The sequence below is a fragment of the Giraffa tippelskirchi genome, chromosome 5 (genome assembly GCF_054371585.1).
Source record: "Giraffa tippelskirchi isolate mGirTip1 chromosome 5, T2T-mGirTip1v1.2.pri, whole genome shotgun sequence".
NCBI lineage: Eukaryota > Metazoa > Chordata > Mammalia > Artiodactyla > Giraffidae > Giraffa > Giraffa tippelskirchi.
The window spans coordinates 11,032,332-11,051,055 of record NC_137279.1 but is presented as its reverse complement, the minus strand read 5'-3'; the positions used below and the strand labels follow the sequence as shown (position 1 = coordinate 11,051,055).

General features: G+C 41.8%; 1 protein-coding gene across 14 annotated transcripts in view; it reads right to left on the bottom strand.

Moving 5' to 3' along the window:
* Positions 1-4,914: 4,914 nt before the first annotated feature.
* The window catches only part of PROX1 (prospero homeobox 1), a 55,344-nt gene continuing 41,534 nt past the window's right edge, over positions 4,915-18,724 (bottom strand). For 7 of the 14 annotated variants that reach the window (XM_081495196.1, XM_081495198.1, XM_081495195.1 and 4 more), the window contains one exon: positions 4,915-5,239. In XM_081495196.1, the coding sequence (XP_081351322.1) occupies positions 5,054-5,239 (186 nt within the window). In that variant the 3' untranslated portion in view covers positions 4,915-5,053. Of the gene's footprint in view, positions 5,243-18,724 lie in introns of all 14 variants that reach the window. The other 7 variants (XM_081495192.1, XM_081495190.1, XM_081495188.1 and 4 more) reach the window with 1 other exon arrangement.

The window sequence follows — 18,724 nt, the reverse complement described above, 5'->3', positions numbered from 1 at the left end:
ATAAATTAGGATAAATTAAACCAATAAATTATGCAAAGTCTTCAGAACAATAGACAACAACAAAAATCCACAATTGAAATTGCCTCTAGCTAAAAAAAAAATCAAAAATTGACTTTATCAGTTCAGTTATTGTACTATATTCAAATCAAAGGGTCTTTATTACAAAAAAAAAGAGCTTAATAATGCTATTTACAACATATTGCTAAATAATATAAAGGCAGTGTTTTGTCACGGTTTATACTATATACATATGAGAAATGGCTGGGACAATATTGCGGGAAGCCAGGACCTTTGACTCTTCTGGGTATTGCTGAGACCAACCCCAAATACATTTGTTTTTTGAATTCTAATTTTAAAGTGGTAATATACAATTTTAAAATGCTTTTCCCCCCATGGAGAGGATTCGAATATTTTAAAAACAAAGAATGAATCCATTTTCACAAAAAAGGGCCACTCTGTTTGCCTTTTCTGCTCATGCTCATGTTTATGCATTTTCGGGGGTGTCAGTTTTGAGAGAGGGCTCAGTTGAAAAGACTCAAAGTCCAGGTGCTCCCAGATTCTGCTATATTCCTAGAAGGATACTTATAAGAAGATGCAAAGGTTAAATACCAGTTTTGATCCCAGCTCTGAAAACGAGCATTTTAGCTTTAGTCTTATAGGTGGTTTACAACCAACAGATCTACAGAAAACAAAACTGCATTTCCTTCAACATCACATGTAAGTGCAATACAGTAACTGCTTACTCATAGAAACCAGTTACGTTCTTTTAAGGGGAGCTTTTTGAAAACAATGCTTCTTGTAATTTGCAAACACGGAGTCTGTACCAGAACGAAACATTTGTACTATTCACACCAATAAAGAGTCTATAATACACATGGCAAAGAGATTCTGCTCTGTCCTCACACGTACACGGCTTCTCTCAGGGGATTCTGTAAACCACTTTTTCTTTGATGAATTTATGATTGCTTCTGGGGAACATCCTAATTTGAAAGCCCCCAACTCTTTAGCTTTATGACTTAATGTTAACCTGTATGTGTATGCATGTATGTGTGTGTGGGGGGAGGGGGAATTACATACTAAGTGTCTTCATGTACACAGAAAAGAAATTTCATAAATTTACAGAAACTGCATTACCCTTGCCCTTGACATCTGATGAAAGAGACTCTTATCTTTTAAAAGTAGAGAGCAGGATTTTCAAGAATGCTTTCAACTGTCTATACAGTCACCGAAGTGTTCCTAATAAATTCAACAGATGTTGTGAGAATGTAGTTATTTATTAAAATCTCATGTCTTACGTAACAACAGCCATGAGGTTAAATATTTACATTGCTTTATAAAAGTTCCCCTCTTGCTTTAGTGTTTTTGTTTTGCTTTTTTTGTTGTTGTTTTTAACATTTTTAAAAATGATATTCACCCACATCCCTAGCACAGCAACAAAGAGTCGGCAAACATAAAACACTTTAATGGAATAATACTTGGAGGCACAAAGCAAACTTTGGGAATATGTGGGTGAACATTTCCTTAAATAATTACTACATTCTACCATCTTCCACGTTGTTTTACCATTTAAAGTGAAATGTCCTCATTAAACAGCCAGAGATACAGTAAGAATTAAATGTTTTGTTGTTGCAAATAGAACATTCTTTTGACAAAACATAACAAATGCCTAAAATAGGTCCTTAAATCTAGGTAGGAAAAGGTAAGCTTTCCACTTCACACGCATATATATATGTCTATTTTTACATGTGTGTATATGTGTGTATGTGTTTATGTTCACACATCTGCACACACATATATAGCACATGGTATGAAATATTGCTTCTATACTACTTTTCATTAGGCTAAGAAAACACAAGATTTGCACCACAGTTACAAAAAATTGGCTTCTACAAGAATTTTCAAAACGCGAATGCTGCTCAAACAATTGAGGAAAAAATAATTTGCGGTATCAAACTGTTCTAAAAATTCTCTTCTCAAAAACGTATTCTCCCGCTTTGTTTTTAAAAAGACACAAAATATGCATAGCTATCAACGTTATGTCAAACAGCCAGAAAAAAAATCTAGTGTTTATTGCAGCTGTAGTAATTGGAAATAAAGTCAAAAAGATGAAATCGAAAGCCACAGAAGGCACAAGAACAATTGTACTTGTGGGAAAAAAGTGGGATTTTGAAGGATTTTTAAAAATCCCCCCGCTGGTGCATTTAGGTCTAGGCACAGACTATAACCTCAAGTGTAGATGCAAAAATAATTTGGGGTTAGCAGAAAATAAGTGGAAATGTGGTATTTCAACATGGACTTTAGACTTTGTTTCTCTTTGTAAACTGTCCCTAGTCCTTCACCCTCCCACCAGAGAAAGCGAACTTTCTCCCAAGTCGCCAATTTTTACGTGGTGAGAGTTGAACGAAGATTGGAAAGATGGTGATTTTAAAAAACCTGTTAAATAGGCATTTTGAGAGACAGGCTTTTGTCATTTTCCAATGCACTGGGAGGCACAAGATTTTATGGTGGTGAAAGAAAAAGAATCACCTAAAAGCAAAATGATCAAGTTTTGTTTCCAGGACAATGAGGTGAGTTTCTACTCATGCTGCAATTTCTACTCTGAAACAATTTCTATGCCTCAGTGAACATTGAGAGGATATTATCGTGGATAAGCACATCAACATTTGGTTGTGAATACACACTTTTGCTTAATTTATCTATTTAAATTAGAAAGGCAGGGGAGAATAATACTAAAAATCTAAATATGTCTGGAATCAATACTAAATTTGCCCCAGATCAGGAAGATACTAGCAATCTGTCTTGATAGGTGAATACATGACGGTTTTGCCTTTTGCCTTGCAAATGGCAACACAATGGTGATGTGAATTCCATGGAACAGCAAAGAAACCCAGTTGTATACTGACGTGAACAACGAATGTCATACTCTTGGGCGTGAAGCAAGGCGAAAGAGTGTGACCACAAGTTGAGATTGCTTCTCTACTTTGTGCTGATTGGATTTTTTTTTTTTTGGTTTGCATTATATTCCAATGTGATGATTATCCGAACTTTTTTTTTTCCTAAACAAGCCAGAACAAGAACACGCTGACTCTGATGGCCCTGTGTGTGCTGTGTAGGAGCCTGCGAGCTGGGGGATGGGTTCGGTTGTGCATGCACAGTGAGGCTGGGGTGTCCCAGGCCTAGGCTGCTGCGTTCTGTCCACACCACAAGAGGCTGTGTCTCCTGAATGACGCAGGCATCACAGGACCACGCCGTTTAATTTAAAGTCAGCAGGTTTTAAAGCTTTGTGCTGACAATAATTGCCTTCATACATTCCTGTCCATCAGCAGAATTTATAAATGATGTTAAATTACAGCGATTGGGTCAGCTAGTCTCATGGGTCAACCGACATTCTCCAAAGTCAAATGTCATTTTTATAAAAATCAAGGAAAAACGGTATGTATGTTGTACATAATCTAAATACCAGGGTTTTTTTTTTTTTCTTTTTACTGTGTCATTTTAGAAGATGTAGATCAAATTACCGAAGGGGAGGGAGGGTTCTGGAAAACACTATTAGAATAAAAAAAGGATTCTTACTGCCTCTGCACACAAAACCCATCCAAGAAAACAAGTGTGAATGCCATACGGCTTTTTAAAAAGCAAGTATGGAAACGTTGTACACCTTTGAAAAACTGGAAAAAGAAAAGAGAAAGAAAAACGGAGGAGAACCATTGAAGAAAGCATGAAATAGCAGCTAGCTTTCTTATGTGTGCTGAAATTGTGTCTTTTGGGTTAACTCCCAAACTCTCCTCTTCTATACACTCTTCTCATGTTTTGGTCAATTACTAGCTTCTGAGTTAGAAGAGACTTTATCAATTGCTTTAAAACACGGTACCTAAAATGAAAACACTTTAAATTAGACTGTCACCACTTTGAATATCCATCAGGGTAGGTAGTGTGGAAATGTATAGGAAAATAGGTCATTCTCAAATGTACTCCTCTCAGGAGGGGAAGATCCAGTCAGCTAGCAGCTGTCAACAAACTTCTAGTATAGGCAGGAATTTTATGGTCAAGTTAGGATGTCCTTTATTCCTTACCATAGAAAGGAATTCAGAAAATAGTGTTTTTTGAAAAAAAAAAAATTTGTTAAATATTAAACAGACATGATAATTCTTCTAAAGCATATAAACAAAGTTGAGCAAAGAATAAATTTGAAACTTATGTGCCTTTTTATATCTTAAGCAAGATAAACAGAAAATAATAACACATTATAGGGGTTTTCCTGTATGAAGAACGATAGGTACTCACTTACTACCAAGAAGAACCTATTGCAAAATTTAGAGAGGGGACTAGAAACCACAAGAATTTCCAGTCACACCTTGAAAAGTCAGTTTTGTACAAAATTGCTTTGCCTCCGAAAGAAACTAGTTTGGGGTGTTTGCTATTTCTCTGAGGAAAGGCTTGACAGTTAGTGATTACGTTTCCTTTTTAAAATGTGTCCTTTTGGGGTACTTTTGAAAAGTGAGCTGTTGATCTGCCACCGGCATTATTTTTAAACGTGTGATAAAAAGCTACTTACTGAGTTCAAACCAAGCAAAATATTTAAGTTTATCAAATGGTTTCATTGAGTTTTCTGACCTTCTCAGCAGTAAACACAAGAGACACATCACTGACTGCGGAGTTGTGCTATGTCACGGGTCTCCCTCCACCAACCGCCATTTGCAACAAACCATGAATCCAGCAGACGCATTTTAAACAAATGCCCGTCCTTGCTAATATAGACTTTACACACGTCAACATTCTTTTTTCCCTGATAATTAAGCCTATTTTAAGTCTCCAAATGTTAAGGGCCTTGGGCAAAAGTAAACTAAAGGCGGCAGGAAAAGAACCATCCCTGTTGCAATTGAAAACAGAAGAAATGAGAGAAAGATGACGGAGGAGGAATTACCAGCTGATTTCATAACATATCCATGCCTCCCATACACACATATATGAAATCAAAATCTAGACACAGTTAACTTGGACATCCAAAGGGGACTGCTACTATTCATACATTCGAAAAGAGTTGTTGAAATTTCTACTCATGAAGCAGCTCTTGTAGGCAGTTTGGGGATTTGAAAATCTCAGGGACTTCACTATCCAGCTTGCAGATGACCTTGTATATGGCCTTCTTCCAGGAAGGATCAACATCTTTGCCTGCGATAATGGCATTGAAAAACTCCCGTAATGTGATCTGCGCAACTTCCAGGAATCTCTCTGGAACCTGCTGATACAAGGAGACAATGGCATTAATAAAGTTTTCAGTTTCAAGTCTCCAGTTCTTCAAAGGAAATTGAGCTAAGGTCTTTCTTTCAGATAGGGGCTTACACGGCACCTGCATTTTCTAAAAATGGCCGACCCCTATTCTCTTATGTAAAGTTGTTATATATAGTAGCATTGTAATGTGGGGTTGACAGCTTTGTAGAGTTTTAGAAAAAGACTTGTGCAAAGGATACATGCAGACCTATTGAAAAACTTGGATTCCATTATGAATATTTGAGTAGAAAAATGGAGACATACTGTTGGGACTCCTTACTTGATTAAAGAGGTGTATTCCAGAATCAAGTCTCCACCTAATCTTTCAGAATTTGAATCATATTTCCATTAGGAAAACAAAATGTCTTCTCAAAAGTAGACCAATAATTGGCCTTTTATATAAACTGAACCCACGCTATAAATGAAGAAAATGAAAACCTTAGTGTCCTCCTTGTATTAGAGGAATGTTGACTCTGTTGCTAAATTGTATACTAAAATAATCCGCACTATAAATACAGGCATACCTCCTTTCACTGCACTTTGTTTTGCTTTATTATAGTTCATAGGTAGTGCGTCTTTTATGAATTGCAGGTTTGTGGCAACGCTGTGTGAAGCAAGCCTACCGGCGCCATTTTTCCAATGATACTTGCTCACTTCATGTCTCTGTGTCACACTTTGGTAACTCTCGAAATATTTCAAACTTTTTGCTCTCATTATCTGTGATCAGTGATTTTTGATGTTACTATTGCAAAAAGACTGCCACTCAAGGCTCAGATGATGGCTAGCATTGTTAGCAATTAAGTATGTTTAATTAAGGTATGTATTTTTTTTAGACATAATGCTGTTGCACACTTAATAGGCTATAATATGGTATAAATATAACTTTTACGCACACTGGAAAATTAAAAAAAAAAATCATGTGACTCTCTGTATTGCAACATTTGGTAGTCTGGAATGGAACCTGCAATATCTCTGAGGTATGCCTGTACGCTATGTACAAAAAAAGAGTAAGATGATGATATTAATACTGAGTCCCCAAATACGAAAGTGTTAGTTGCTCAGTCATGTCTGACTCTGTGACTCCATAGACTGTAGCCTACCAGGCTCCTCTATCCATGGAATTCTCCAGCCAAGAATACTGGAGTAGGTTACCATTCCCTTCTGCAAGGGATCTGCCTGACCCAGGGATTGAACCTAGGTCTCCTGCAGTGAAGGAAGATTCTACCATCTGAGCCATCAGGGAAGCCCAAAATACAAAATGTGTACCAAATCCTAAAATCCTACATCAGAAAATACTTTACCTTGAGATGAGAATTTCTCCATAAGAGAGTGATTTATGCAGTTGACAGTAATAATACTTCACATTTTTGGACTGCTTATTATGTGTCAGGTACTGTGTTATATACTGAATGTAAACTGTATCATTCAGTTCCCCCAACATCTCTGTGATTATTAACCCCATTTTACAGTGAGAAAATGGAGGCTCAGAGAGAATAAGGGAATTGTTCAAAGTCACTGTAGTTCAAGATAAACATTCTCCAAATATACTTTTCAGAAAATCTAATTTGTTAATTCTTTCCTACCACAGCAATGAATATATGTGTGTGTGTGTTCTGTGCATGTGCTTATGAATTGTTTATTAGTAGTTGTTTCATAGTCTGACTTCTTGTCTAGGGAAAGGAATAGCTACTGATGTACTTATTTAGTAATCTTTGTAAGTTATGTGGTAAAGCAGGACCTATCACACCCACAATGAAACAATGGATTCACAGAATCATTCCAGATACTCATAATTTTCCAAGTACACACTGACACTTTGTAGTTTTCCTTTAGTGGGGGAACTTACACACAAATAATGTTTCACTTTTATAGTAAGTGCAGACATTTGAGGAAGTAAAAGCACTGCACCTGCACGTGTAGACAGATCCGTCTACACAGAGACAAGAGGTGAAAGATTTTTATCTTGGCTCAGACCTGCTGCTCACCAAAGTAACAGAGAGGGGTTGTCATTTTGAACATATTTGATCCCATTCTCCCCACCTTTTCTCGCTTTGTGCAGTGGACCTTTTTATAATGATAGTAACTGTTAAAGAAAATGAAAATGATACCAGACAAACCTGTCTGAGACATTTGGAGTTGGACAAAGAAGTCCAGTGCTTCCTACGGCAAGTCACTTGTCCTTTGAAAAAAACCTAATGATGTCCCAGAAGAAAAAGAGCCCCAATCTGGGGCCAACTGGACTCTAGAAAAAGTGAAAATGTTGAGAAGCTTCTCATATATATAGGCTAGTTTCTGAGGACACAGTTCCAACCACTGCCTGGGAAATAATGGAAACACCACCTGGCTCCCCAGGGCTTTCCTAATGGTTCAAGCAGTGAAGAATCTGCCTCCAGTGCAAGAGATGCTGGTTTGATCTCTGGGTCGGGAAGATCCCCTGGAGGAGGAAATGGCAACCCAATGTAGTGTTGGCAACCCACTCCAGTATTCTGGCCTGGAGAATCCCATGGACAGAAGAGCCTGGCAGGCTACAGTTCATGGGGTCACAAAGAATCAGATATGACTGAGCATGCACGTAGCACCTTGCCCTCCATAAATGTGCAAACCCGTATACTCCAAAAGCCATTCCCTGATGAGAATTAAACTGAACTCTGATGACCTTCTCCCTAGTCTTCTGCACATACACATGTATTTGTGGGATGGGGAAGGCATGGAGGGGCAATCAACCCTCCCACGCACCTTCTACCAAATAAAAAGTCATTAAGCAGCGCTTCTGAGTACTCTCCCGTCTTCCCCAAAGATGATCCTTCAAATTTTGTCAAATGGGCGTTATTGAGAGAGGGATTATGGCTAGAGACCAGTTACACAGTGCAACTACCCACTCTAACTACGGGGTTTGGGGAGCTGTTAGCCAAATGCTACAGAAACCTAATCGGAGGCATTTATTAAAAGAAACATTTCAAGAAGTGTGGTTTCCCTGGCTGTTGGCAACAGACCCACGATGAGGAACTATGGTCCTTGAACACTGGAGGATGCAGCCTGGCCTGGCAGAGAGCTGTGGGGACAGAGGTATGGCAGGGGTGTCAGATGAAGCCTGCCCACTCCCAGGACCCCCCAGGAGATCTGGAAACTAGGGTCAAGGGAGCAGTGATGATGTCTAAGACCGTCAGAAGAGGGGGATGCATCTAGAAAAGCATCAGCCTCGAAGAAGGGAAGAAGTTCAGTTGTAGGGGTTTGCCTGAGAACAGATCAAAGTCATTTCTTTGGGGGGTGTGTGCAGCCTCCACTCTGTTATTTTCTTTTTTTTAATGTTTAAAAAATTATTAATTTTAATTTCTTGGCCACGCCACATGGCATGTGGGATGTCAGTTCCCTGAGCAGGGATCAAACCCACGCCCTTGCATTGGAAGGTAGATGATTCTTAACCACTGAACCGCCAGGGAAGTCCCACCCTGTTATTTCTTATCATCGGCCATGCCGGTTACTGATTTTTTAGTGGGTTTTATCCTTTTTTAAGGACTTCCCAGGTGGCGCTAGTGGTAAAGAACCCACCTGTGCCAAGGCAGGAGAAGTAAGAGAGTAAGAGATGCAGGTTTGATCCCTGGGTCGGGAAGACCCCCTGGAGGAGGGCATGGAAACCACTCCAGTATTCTCGCCTGGAGAATCCCATGGACAGAGGAGCCTGGTGGGCTACCGTCCACAGGGTTGCAAAGAGTCCGACGTGACTGAAGCGACTTGGCACACACGCATGCATCCTGTATCAAACATTCATTTCTTTTGGCGATACTCTTGGGCTGTCCTTTAACAACTTCTGCATTTGTGTCTTGATGTTATTTAGCTTTTCACCTACTTATATCTAGTTGTAGCGAATTTATCATTAGATGTCTTTTGAGCACTCCCCTGGCTTCTATTCTGTGTTTCCCTCACAATGCCACACAGGGTTTTGTTGCATCGTCTTTGATAAACAGCTAAAAACGAGACCCTGCCTTCTGCTTTGCTCCACATTGCTCTAGAATCACACCTTACTTTCCCCCTAAATACTTACAAAAAGGAATTTTAAAATAATGATAGAAGATAGAATTTAAAGACTTGAAATAGATCTCAGAGCTCATTTTATAGATGAAGAAAGTATGAGATTCTATGGGATGAAGAAATTATGAGATGAAGAGACCCATGTGAAATAACCGATCCAGGTGTATTGCCATTAAACCCTGCTGGCTCCTTTTAAATGCATTTTCAGTAATTCCTACTTATATGAGGCATCAAAACCTGTGACAAGCTGTGGATTTGTGGTTTAGAAAAACCACAGAAGAGCTAGTAACTTCAAAATAAGTGGGAATGACACAAAAGATTCCCAAGAGGAGACTCCGGTTATTGGTTTATGTTTGGGAAGGGATGAATTCTTTGAGAATAAATGAAATGGTTTGCTAATTTTGTGCTTAATTTGAGGCAATACTCATGCAACGGATTGGGCTCGATAAAAGAAAGTTATAATGAGATCCTCTACTGCTAGAACAATTAATCTTTTTTTTGGTGGCTCCACAGAGGTAAATTGATGGGTAGCAACTGATCTGAGAGAGTGCCAAGGAATTCCATCCACAGGTAGAAATATTGCCCGTGAAAGAGAGACCCTTACCTCTCTGCCAGAAAAGTCTCCCCAAATCCATTTAACAGAGTAAGGGAGTGGGGGGAGTTCTTTCTGATGTTCTGAGGGAGCGTCTTAAGAACTCAGGGTTATGAGACTGGTCTTGTCCGTGTTTTTTCAGTACCTCTTCACACCTAATGGATTTCCAATCACTAATAAACATCTGCAGAAAATCCCTTAGTGACAAGTAATCCCTTATCTAGGTTTCTTTTAATAGAACCCAACAATCTGCAGAATGAACCCTAGAGTATCTCTTCAGCATCAGGTGGCAACAGTCAATCAAGTCCCTGGAATGCAAGACAATGCCGGCCGGCCGCTGGGAGGGGGAGGGAAGGCCATGCCTTTGGACATGCCAAGGGGAAAAACAAAAGGCTTCCAAAGTCTCTGGCCGGGGCTCTGAGGCTATTGTGGGAGCTGTGGTGCTGAGTGTTCTTCAGGAGAGGCGAGTGGAAACTTTGCTTTGATAAAAGGCATCCCAATATAGGAACCTCACCCCAAATGGTCTTGCCTCTCCTTGCCTTGATATCTGGAGGAGAATATAATTGTGAGGAGGTACTTGACCAAACTCATACATTTCAAGGGGGCTGACTCTCAGCATCTACCTATTTCATCACCATTGTTTGTTCTTGAGTCTCCTCAGAGCAAACGAGGGCCTTGTGGGCTTAGATGAAATGGGAGAAATGGGAGGATGTTTTCAAGTCTGCGCAGGGGTGCCTGGGTTGTCACACACTCTCACTCACACACACACACACACATACACACACACACACACACACGGTGCAATGGGTGGGTGCTTATTTTGCTGTTCTTTTTTTTATCAGAATGAGTGGCAAAGATGCATCCCGCCCCCCACCCCCGTCTTCCTCCTCCTCTTCCCAGTTGCTTTACCTTCAAGGATGATTTGTTTTATTAAACTGACTGTCCCTAGCCTCTGCAGTACATAATAAAAGCCTGACATAGCAGGCTGCCTGCCTTCTGTGTCCTGCAGACACTCATCATAAGTGTCAGGACATACCAAGGTTAGCGGTCACTGGAAGTGTGCTCGCTGGCCCAAACCTTGCCAAACGCTCTTGGCAGCTGAATGAATGTCAGAGAGAATAGAAGGGGAATTACAAAGGTTAAAAAGAAGACAGCCTCTCCTATTTTCTGGAGACAGGGTAGCTGATTTTTCACACCTCTGAAACAGCCACAGGCTCATCCATCGGCATCTTTCTGGGGATCTAAACCTTGCCCCTTGCACAGCTCCCTGTGGCTCTCTTACAATCCTCCATCCCCTTTAAAACCTGGTCCACTGGCCTCATTTCATCAGTGGAATGACGTTTGCCGAAATGGACAGAAAATAAACCAGGCGTAGACCTCGCTCCCTAGCTCCTCTCCCCTGTAACCAAAGGCTCACATGGCTTCTCAAGCTCATTAATCAAGAGATGACAATCTTATCAAGATGGATCATCTTTTCAGTTCATCCTTGAAACTATTTTTTTTTTTCTTCAAACTTCAGTGGAGAAATGGAAAAGGAAATCTACGTATGGGCAGAAGTGGCTAACTGCTGGGAAAGTAAAATCTTGGTTTACTATTTTGGTGAATTAGTTCTGTGTGTGGGTTTACTTTCTTCTTCCTCCTCCATTTAAAAAATACTATAAAAGGGCAATAAAGTGCTGACTGTAAGAAGACAATGTCAAGGAGAAAAGGGTACTGGTATTTTGGATACTCTTCACTGCTCGCCTTGGAGAGAGAGTTATTCTTGTCACAAACCCTTTTGTCTGCGTCTGCTGACGGCTCGCCTGTAGCCAGCAGCATACTTTAACTGTTTTGTCACCTCCTAACATCACATGCATCAGCTGTTGGGCTTTTGTTACGGGTATTGTAGAACTAATCCGCTGTGGCTGGTCTACTGTGCAGTAAATAAAACAGAAACGGGCTTCTCAGACAATTCTGCATGAATATTTCAGATGGCTTTTACAACTCCGATTCACAAAATCAAATAAATAAATAACTCCCACAGTTTCCCCCTCAGCCTCTCCCCACACACAGAAGCAAAACCCCTCAAACTAGACCCAGGTGCCTCCGAGTCAGCTGCATTGAGGGCCCTGACTTGAGCCTCCAAGCAATTGTTTGAGTGAAGTTGAAAGAGTAGAGCTCTCTCAACTTCAACACCAGGGTGTTCGTATTTTATTATTAGACTTAAACACATCTGATTCCGAAAACTGGCTAAGTGGCTTTGAAAATCTCAAGAGCTCCTTCTTTCCTTGGGATTTCTTTAAAAAAGAAATGTCATGCCATCAGAAATATATAGTTAGAGTTGCCCTATCAAACTGCTTTTATTGTTTCCATCTGCATTTTCTTCCCTTCCATTCATCTGAAAAGGGTCAAAGGAAGATGCTCGTGCCTCTAATTCATCCTAAGAGCCTTTCCAACATGTTTAACCCGTATAGGAGCACAAAAGGAAAAGCAAACTTTGGGCTGGAGTTTTGTGAAACTGAATTGATATTGCGAGTTCTCTTATGGGATAAATAATGTACCAATCATACACAGCGAGGCCTTTTTCTGGACGACTCGTGTCTTTGGAGAAATTATAAAGGGCATTTGTATGGGGCTGTATGTGCATGCTCATGTGTGCGTGCACGTGTACACACACGCACACACACCCCAAGATCCTAGGAAAGGAGACAAAGTTGAGGTACTTTCCTGAGCATTTGTTCACCCTGGCGTGCACGTGATTCCTCTAAACAAACTCTCCCATCCCTGCTGTTTGTTAAGTAAATATTGATCAAGGAGAGACATAGTTCCTGACGGCAGTGGCACAAGCTGGAGACTTAGACTGTAGACAGAGTGGACTCAAATGGATGAACTCTGATGCTTTACTAACTCCTTACTGAGATTATCTGATGAAAAGGCAAGAACAGATACGTTATTGCTGTTCCTCTCCACCGTCTCACTCTCACTGAATTTTCCTGCCTGAGGCAGAAGAGGGGAATCTCAGAGCTATGAAAGATGGTGACAAGATATTGTGACTAGGGGTCTCCCCCTTCAGTCACGCACACGTCTATTTTGTGTGTACTAGCCAGGAACTAGCTGGCCCTTCAGAAGGGCAGAAAGGATGCTACCCAGAGGGAATCATGGGATTGTGTCCTAAAGCCCTCTCATTAGGGAGATGGATCCAGTGGGAAAACAAGCATGAATGTGCTTTGGAAAGTGTAAAGCAGTTTCCAAATGTAAGGTGGTGGTTTGAACCTTAAGGACAAGCCCAGTTTCTGGGAGCCGGTTCAGTGCAATTAGTACATGTGGGCAAAGCAGTGTTCTGAGAGATGCTCTGAGGAGGTTCACGTGGGAGATTTTATCGACTGAGTCAACACATTGAGAAAAGTTGCTTTGTGTTTCTTAAGTTTTATTTCCATCACTTCATGATTCTGATGCGAATCTTGTCAGGGGCTGGATAGCCAAATACACTTCCCTGGGAAAGCTGGTTTTCACATCACATCTAGAGGCTAGGTTTTGTGTTTGAGGGACTGAGCACCCCAATCAAAGAGCAAGGTGTTAGAAGAGTTCCTGGAGAGAGTGACATGGTAGCACATACACTGCAATATGTAAAACAGATAGCCTGTGTGGATTTGCTGTATGACTTAGTGAGCTCACGCTAGTGCTCCATCACAACCTAGAGGGGTGGGATGGGGTGAGAGGTCGGAGGGAGGTTCAAGAGAGAGGGGACACAGATATACCAACGGCCCACTCATATTCATCTACGGCAGAGGCCAACACAAGACTGTGAAGCAATTATCCTTCAATTCAAAATAAATAAATTTACTAAAAAAAAAGTGCTTCCACCAAATGGCGACATGGCCATTTTCACAGGCTGCTTGCATCTCTGTTGGGAAGGACTGGGATTACTCAGGGAGCACTGGCTACAGAACTGCTTGCCCACACTACACCAAATGAGGTCGAGGAAGACTCTGTAGCCACAGCTGAGCTTTAGACTAAAGTCTCCTTGACTCTGATGCTCCAGGTGGATTTAGCCTTCAGGGACCTTACAGGATTAGGTCAGTGTGATGCCCACGAAGTGGCTCAGACGGTAAAAAATCTGCCTGCAATGCAAGAGAGCTAGGTTCAGTCCTTGAATCGGGCAGATCCCCTGGAGAAGGGAACGGCAACCCACTCCAGTATTCTTGCCTGGAGAATTCCATGGACAGAGGAGTCTGGAGGGTTACAGTCCATAGGGTCTCAAAGAGTTGGACACAACTGAGCAACTAACACTTCCACTTTCTTTCATAGGATTAGGTTAGTGTCATGCCCACGAAGTTTTAGGCATATGAGTGGGCTCACCTCCCTCCTACTTACGTGTTTTGCTGCTTAAATATGTGAAGACTAAATGATTATAGGAAGTGGCTTGAGTTCCAGGCTGTCCTTAAAACAAAACAACCAAAAAAACCCTCCATCATACACCTCCCCCCACCCCATGTTTCCTCAGTCTAAGCAAAGGAACACATGGCAGTAACAGTCTGGATCATTTTTTTTTATAAACCTTCAAAAGAACAATGTTCTCTTGAGCAAAATTCAGTAGCATTCTGTAAACATTAATTTAAGGAAATCAATAGACTCAGTGAGCTAAAGCCATATTGCAAGATAAACTGGCCAGAGTGCCACTTTGTCAAATAGATTTTCGTTTTCTCGGCCTGATAAAGACAGTTTCAAAACGGGGCAAACGTGTTGCAACCAAGGTTTGAAAAGTATGTGGCCTTCAAACAGTCTGCTCATTTCTCCTACAAAGCTGGATAAACAGACTTTAAAAATGATAAGATGGTTCAGAATTGATCTGGCTTTCAAATTTTACATGCGGTAGATTTTTTCGGTTGTCTCACAGGAAAAGAGAAAAACAAAATATCACACACGCGTTCAGAATAGAAAATACAAGTACTTGGGAGAAGGGGTTAAACTGTCTCGAGAAAAAGAGCTCTGGGGGCAGCGTCCGTTGATTCTTGTCTTTAAAAAAAAAAAGAAAGGAAGAAAGAAATCTTTATTCATGCTGACCTGATGGGCAACAGACCTTCTTGCCAAAAGCCAAAAGCCAAAATCTCTAGTGGGTATGGAATCAGAGGTTTGAGCTGTTGGAAGCTGTTTCTTCTGTGAGTACCACCCAATGTCAAGTTAGCGTGCGAGGGAGGGGCTGCGGGGGCCAACCCCTGGGAGAGGCCTGGGAAAAGACCCTGAGCCAGAAAGATCCACGCAGCAGCCTCAAGGGTCCTCCCAGCCAGCCTGCAAGAGCTGCAGGGAAAATCAGGAAAAGGCGCAAAAGGAAAGCCTGTCTCTCGTCTGTCTCCTTGGCAGGGACCTGCACTGAGCTTGTGGGAATATACTTCCAGGTGAACCTGCCAGCCAACCCGCGATGCCCGACCAGTCCATATAAATGCTGACAGAGTGGTGCCCGGATAGGATATGGTTGAAATGGTCCATTGGCGGGAATGTAATAAAAAAGGACATAACAGTCACACGGAAGCTGCCAGGTGGGAGGTTAAGGGTTTACCTTGCCTGGACAGTGGAATGCCACGGGAAAGGATGTCGGGCAGGGGACTCTGGTCTCCGGTGCGGGCGGTGAGGACCTGGCCATTACCCCTCACATGGACTTCCCTCAGCAGCCCAAAGGAAGTGCCAAGGCTGCCCTGAGGGGTTTCTTTGTTTCCTCATCTGAATTTGAATCGTTTACCTTTTAAGGGGCTTCCCTGGTGGCTCAGATGGTAAAGAATCTGCCTGCAGTGCGGGAGACCCGGGTTCGATCCCTGGGTCGGGAAGATCCCCTGGAGAAGGGAATGGCAACCCACTCCAGTATTCTTGCCTAGAAAGAGTGGGTATTTGGAAAATATGCAGAATTGTGTTTGGAATATTCAGAGAAGCAAATTCCTACACCTTTCAGATGCTGATAATTGATAAAATGTGCTGGAATCGAGCATTTTGAGTAATTGTGACTTTCACAGTAATAGAAAAGACTGTCTTCACTTCCATGCTACCTGTTAATAATTTGTGTATACACTTTAAGCTATGTAAACATTCCACTGGCTACTTTGCCTATCAAGATAAATAAAACCATCTCTCCCACAGCCCCAGAAAAGGAAGTACTAGCTTGCTAGGAACAGAAGGACACATGCCTTTATAATAAACTCTATGAGGCTATCAAAATTATTTTGTAGGCCTGAAATCTGGTTCACCAAATGTGCCTAAAGTGGCCTGTGTATTTGCTCATGCTTGGAGGTCTTGGCGTTGTATGTATTAAGGAATATAATAATTGTCATGTTACTTGCTATAATGAGTTTAATTTTTCTTCTCTCCCAAACTCTACACATGTCTCAAAGAGTGATTCCAAGTTTAAATAAGCATTAATCAAAATAAAACAAAAACAAAATCAGAGGGAAAAAAACATCAGAAACTAAAATCTAGTATTTTCTCCCATCCCTCCATCCCTGAGAAACTATGAAAATACTCTCCCATCTTAAATACAAGGGCGAGCTCTCTGCTGGAATTACTCATCTGGTAGGTTGTTCAGGTAAGATTTGGACCGAGACTATTGCATCAAAGAATCATAGTTCTGGAACTTCAGAAGGAGAAAGGATCTCAGAGAGTTCATGTTCTACCGAAGACAGAAAAAGCCTCAGATGGGGGTCGGCAAACTTCTTCTGTAAAGGGTCGGACAGTAAATACATAGGCTTTGTGGGCTAGGTTTGGTCTCTGTTGCATATTCTCCTTCTTTTTCACAACCCTTTACGAATATAAAAACCATTCTTAGCAAGGGTCATAAAAAAACAGACTCAATGCCAGATCGGGCCTACAAGCCAGAGTGTGCCAACCCCTGCTCTCAGCCAAACTTAAGAGTTAGCCACTTTTCTGAAGGCCTAAAGCTCTTTCATTCTCCTCTCGTCCCATGTCCCTCGCTGGGTCAGCACACTAGTTGTTCCTGCGAGGGTAGCTGGGATCGACTTACCAAGACTCAACCTGCGTTGTCACACCACTCCTCAGATGTGGGTAAGGCTGCGCGTGTCTACGGGGATAGTTCATGGACCACACAGAGATGCCAAGGACCAGGTGGCCCTCCGTCTCGCCCTGCTTTGACAGGGAGTTTTCATTAGGCACTTCTCTGCCAGCAAATATTCAAATGCACTAAACGGAGGGACTCCATCTCCCCTTCGTGATGCAGGTAATGAATCAACTTCGATGGAAAAATAAGCACTATATATAGCCACTCTGCAGCCTTCACTAACTTCAAGTCACCCCATGAATTTTGTGCCAACCGTGTCGGAGTTCGAGACAGGCTGATAGCGCCTGAAGTTTAACCTTTTGCTACCTTTACTGGGTGAGGCGGTGGAATGATTAGGGCCAAGCCTGGTGCCCTTCTTGGATGGGAGATTATTCAAAAAAAACATGGCATCAGCTCTTCAATATTACACGAAGGGAAGCTGGGGCACAGATAATCCGCAGTTACTCCTGTTTCGTTGGAGAATGCATTACGTGATTGTTTTCTGCAGAGATTTACCTCCATAATTAAGCTGTGCCCAGGCGAACATGAAAACCAGTCTGTGTGCCCTTTATTCGTGGGGATGGAGTAATAACAGTGAGAAGCCCGAGGAGAAATGGCTAGGAAGTGGGGTTGAGGCAGGACAAAGATCAGCACGGTGCAGACTGAGCAGGAGAGAAGGCATGGGCAGATGCAGAAGCTACGTGAACAGAGCTTTGGAGAACACCAGGTTCCGGGAGCCTCTGCCTCTCCACTGACAATTGCTGATGTGTCCCCAGTAACATCTAGGTTGTTTGGGACAAGGACTGGGGTGAAAGGCACAAAAGTCAGGAAAATTCTAGGGAATTCTATGGGCTTCTCCTCCACGATAATCCTTTGTATTCACAAAACTAAGCCAGCTAAGAGTTCGTGAAGGGCTTTGACATTGTTTTTTCAAGAAAGGTAAACAGCTTGGAAAGACAGAAAAATCAATTCCAGAAGGACACTGGGAGACTTTTGGAAGTCCTCTGGTAAACTACCAAAACCTCACGAGTCTTGAGGTAATGTTTGTGGTGGGAAGACTTAGGATGCTGTTGAGGGACCTAGGACTGGCCTTGCTGAAAGGCAAGCTCGGGACTCTACAGACAGATTCTTTTGTACATCTTCAGGTCACTTAAGTTGATACATCTCTGGGAATTCCCTGGTGGTCCAGTGGTTAGGACTCCGCATTTTCACTGCCAAGGGTGCGGGTTCAATCCTTGGCTGGGGAACTAAGATCCAGTAAGCCAAATAGTGCAGCCAAAAAAAAAAACACACACATAAATCTTTGAAAAATATGCTATATTGAAGGAAATGCAGTGGCCTTGAAACCATAGCCTACTTCTGCTTCTGATCATGCCTCTGCCTACACCCCTACTCAAACTCCCACACATCTGTTCTCAGTGGATATATTACTTTTTACTTAATTCATTTTTAGGACCAGATTTTATTTTTGACTGTTAAGGTAGTCTTAAAAAAAAAGAGAGACTGAGTATAATTACCGTGAGAAAGATAGAAAAAACAAATCCAAAAGACTGGTGTGAGGAGTTGATACTCCCAACCACAAACTCTGGCTTCCCTTGTGGCTCAGTTGGTAAAGAATCTGCTTGCAATGCGGGAGACCTGGATTCGATCCCTGGGTTGGGAAGATCCCCTGGAGAAGGGAAAGGCTCCCCACTCCAGTAGTCTGGCCTGGAGAATTCCATGGACTGTATAGTCCATGGGGTCACAAAGAGTCGGACACGACTGAGCAACTTTCACTTCACTCACAACCACAAACTCAGACATACAGAATCCCA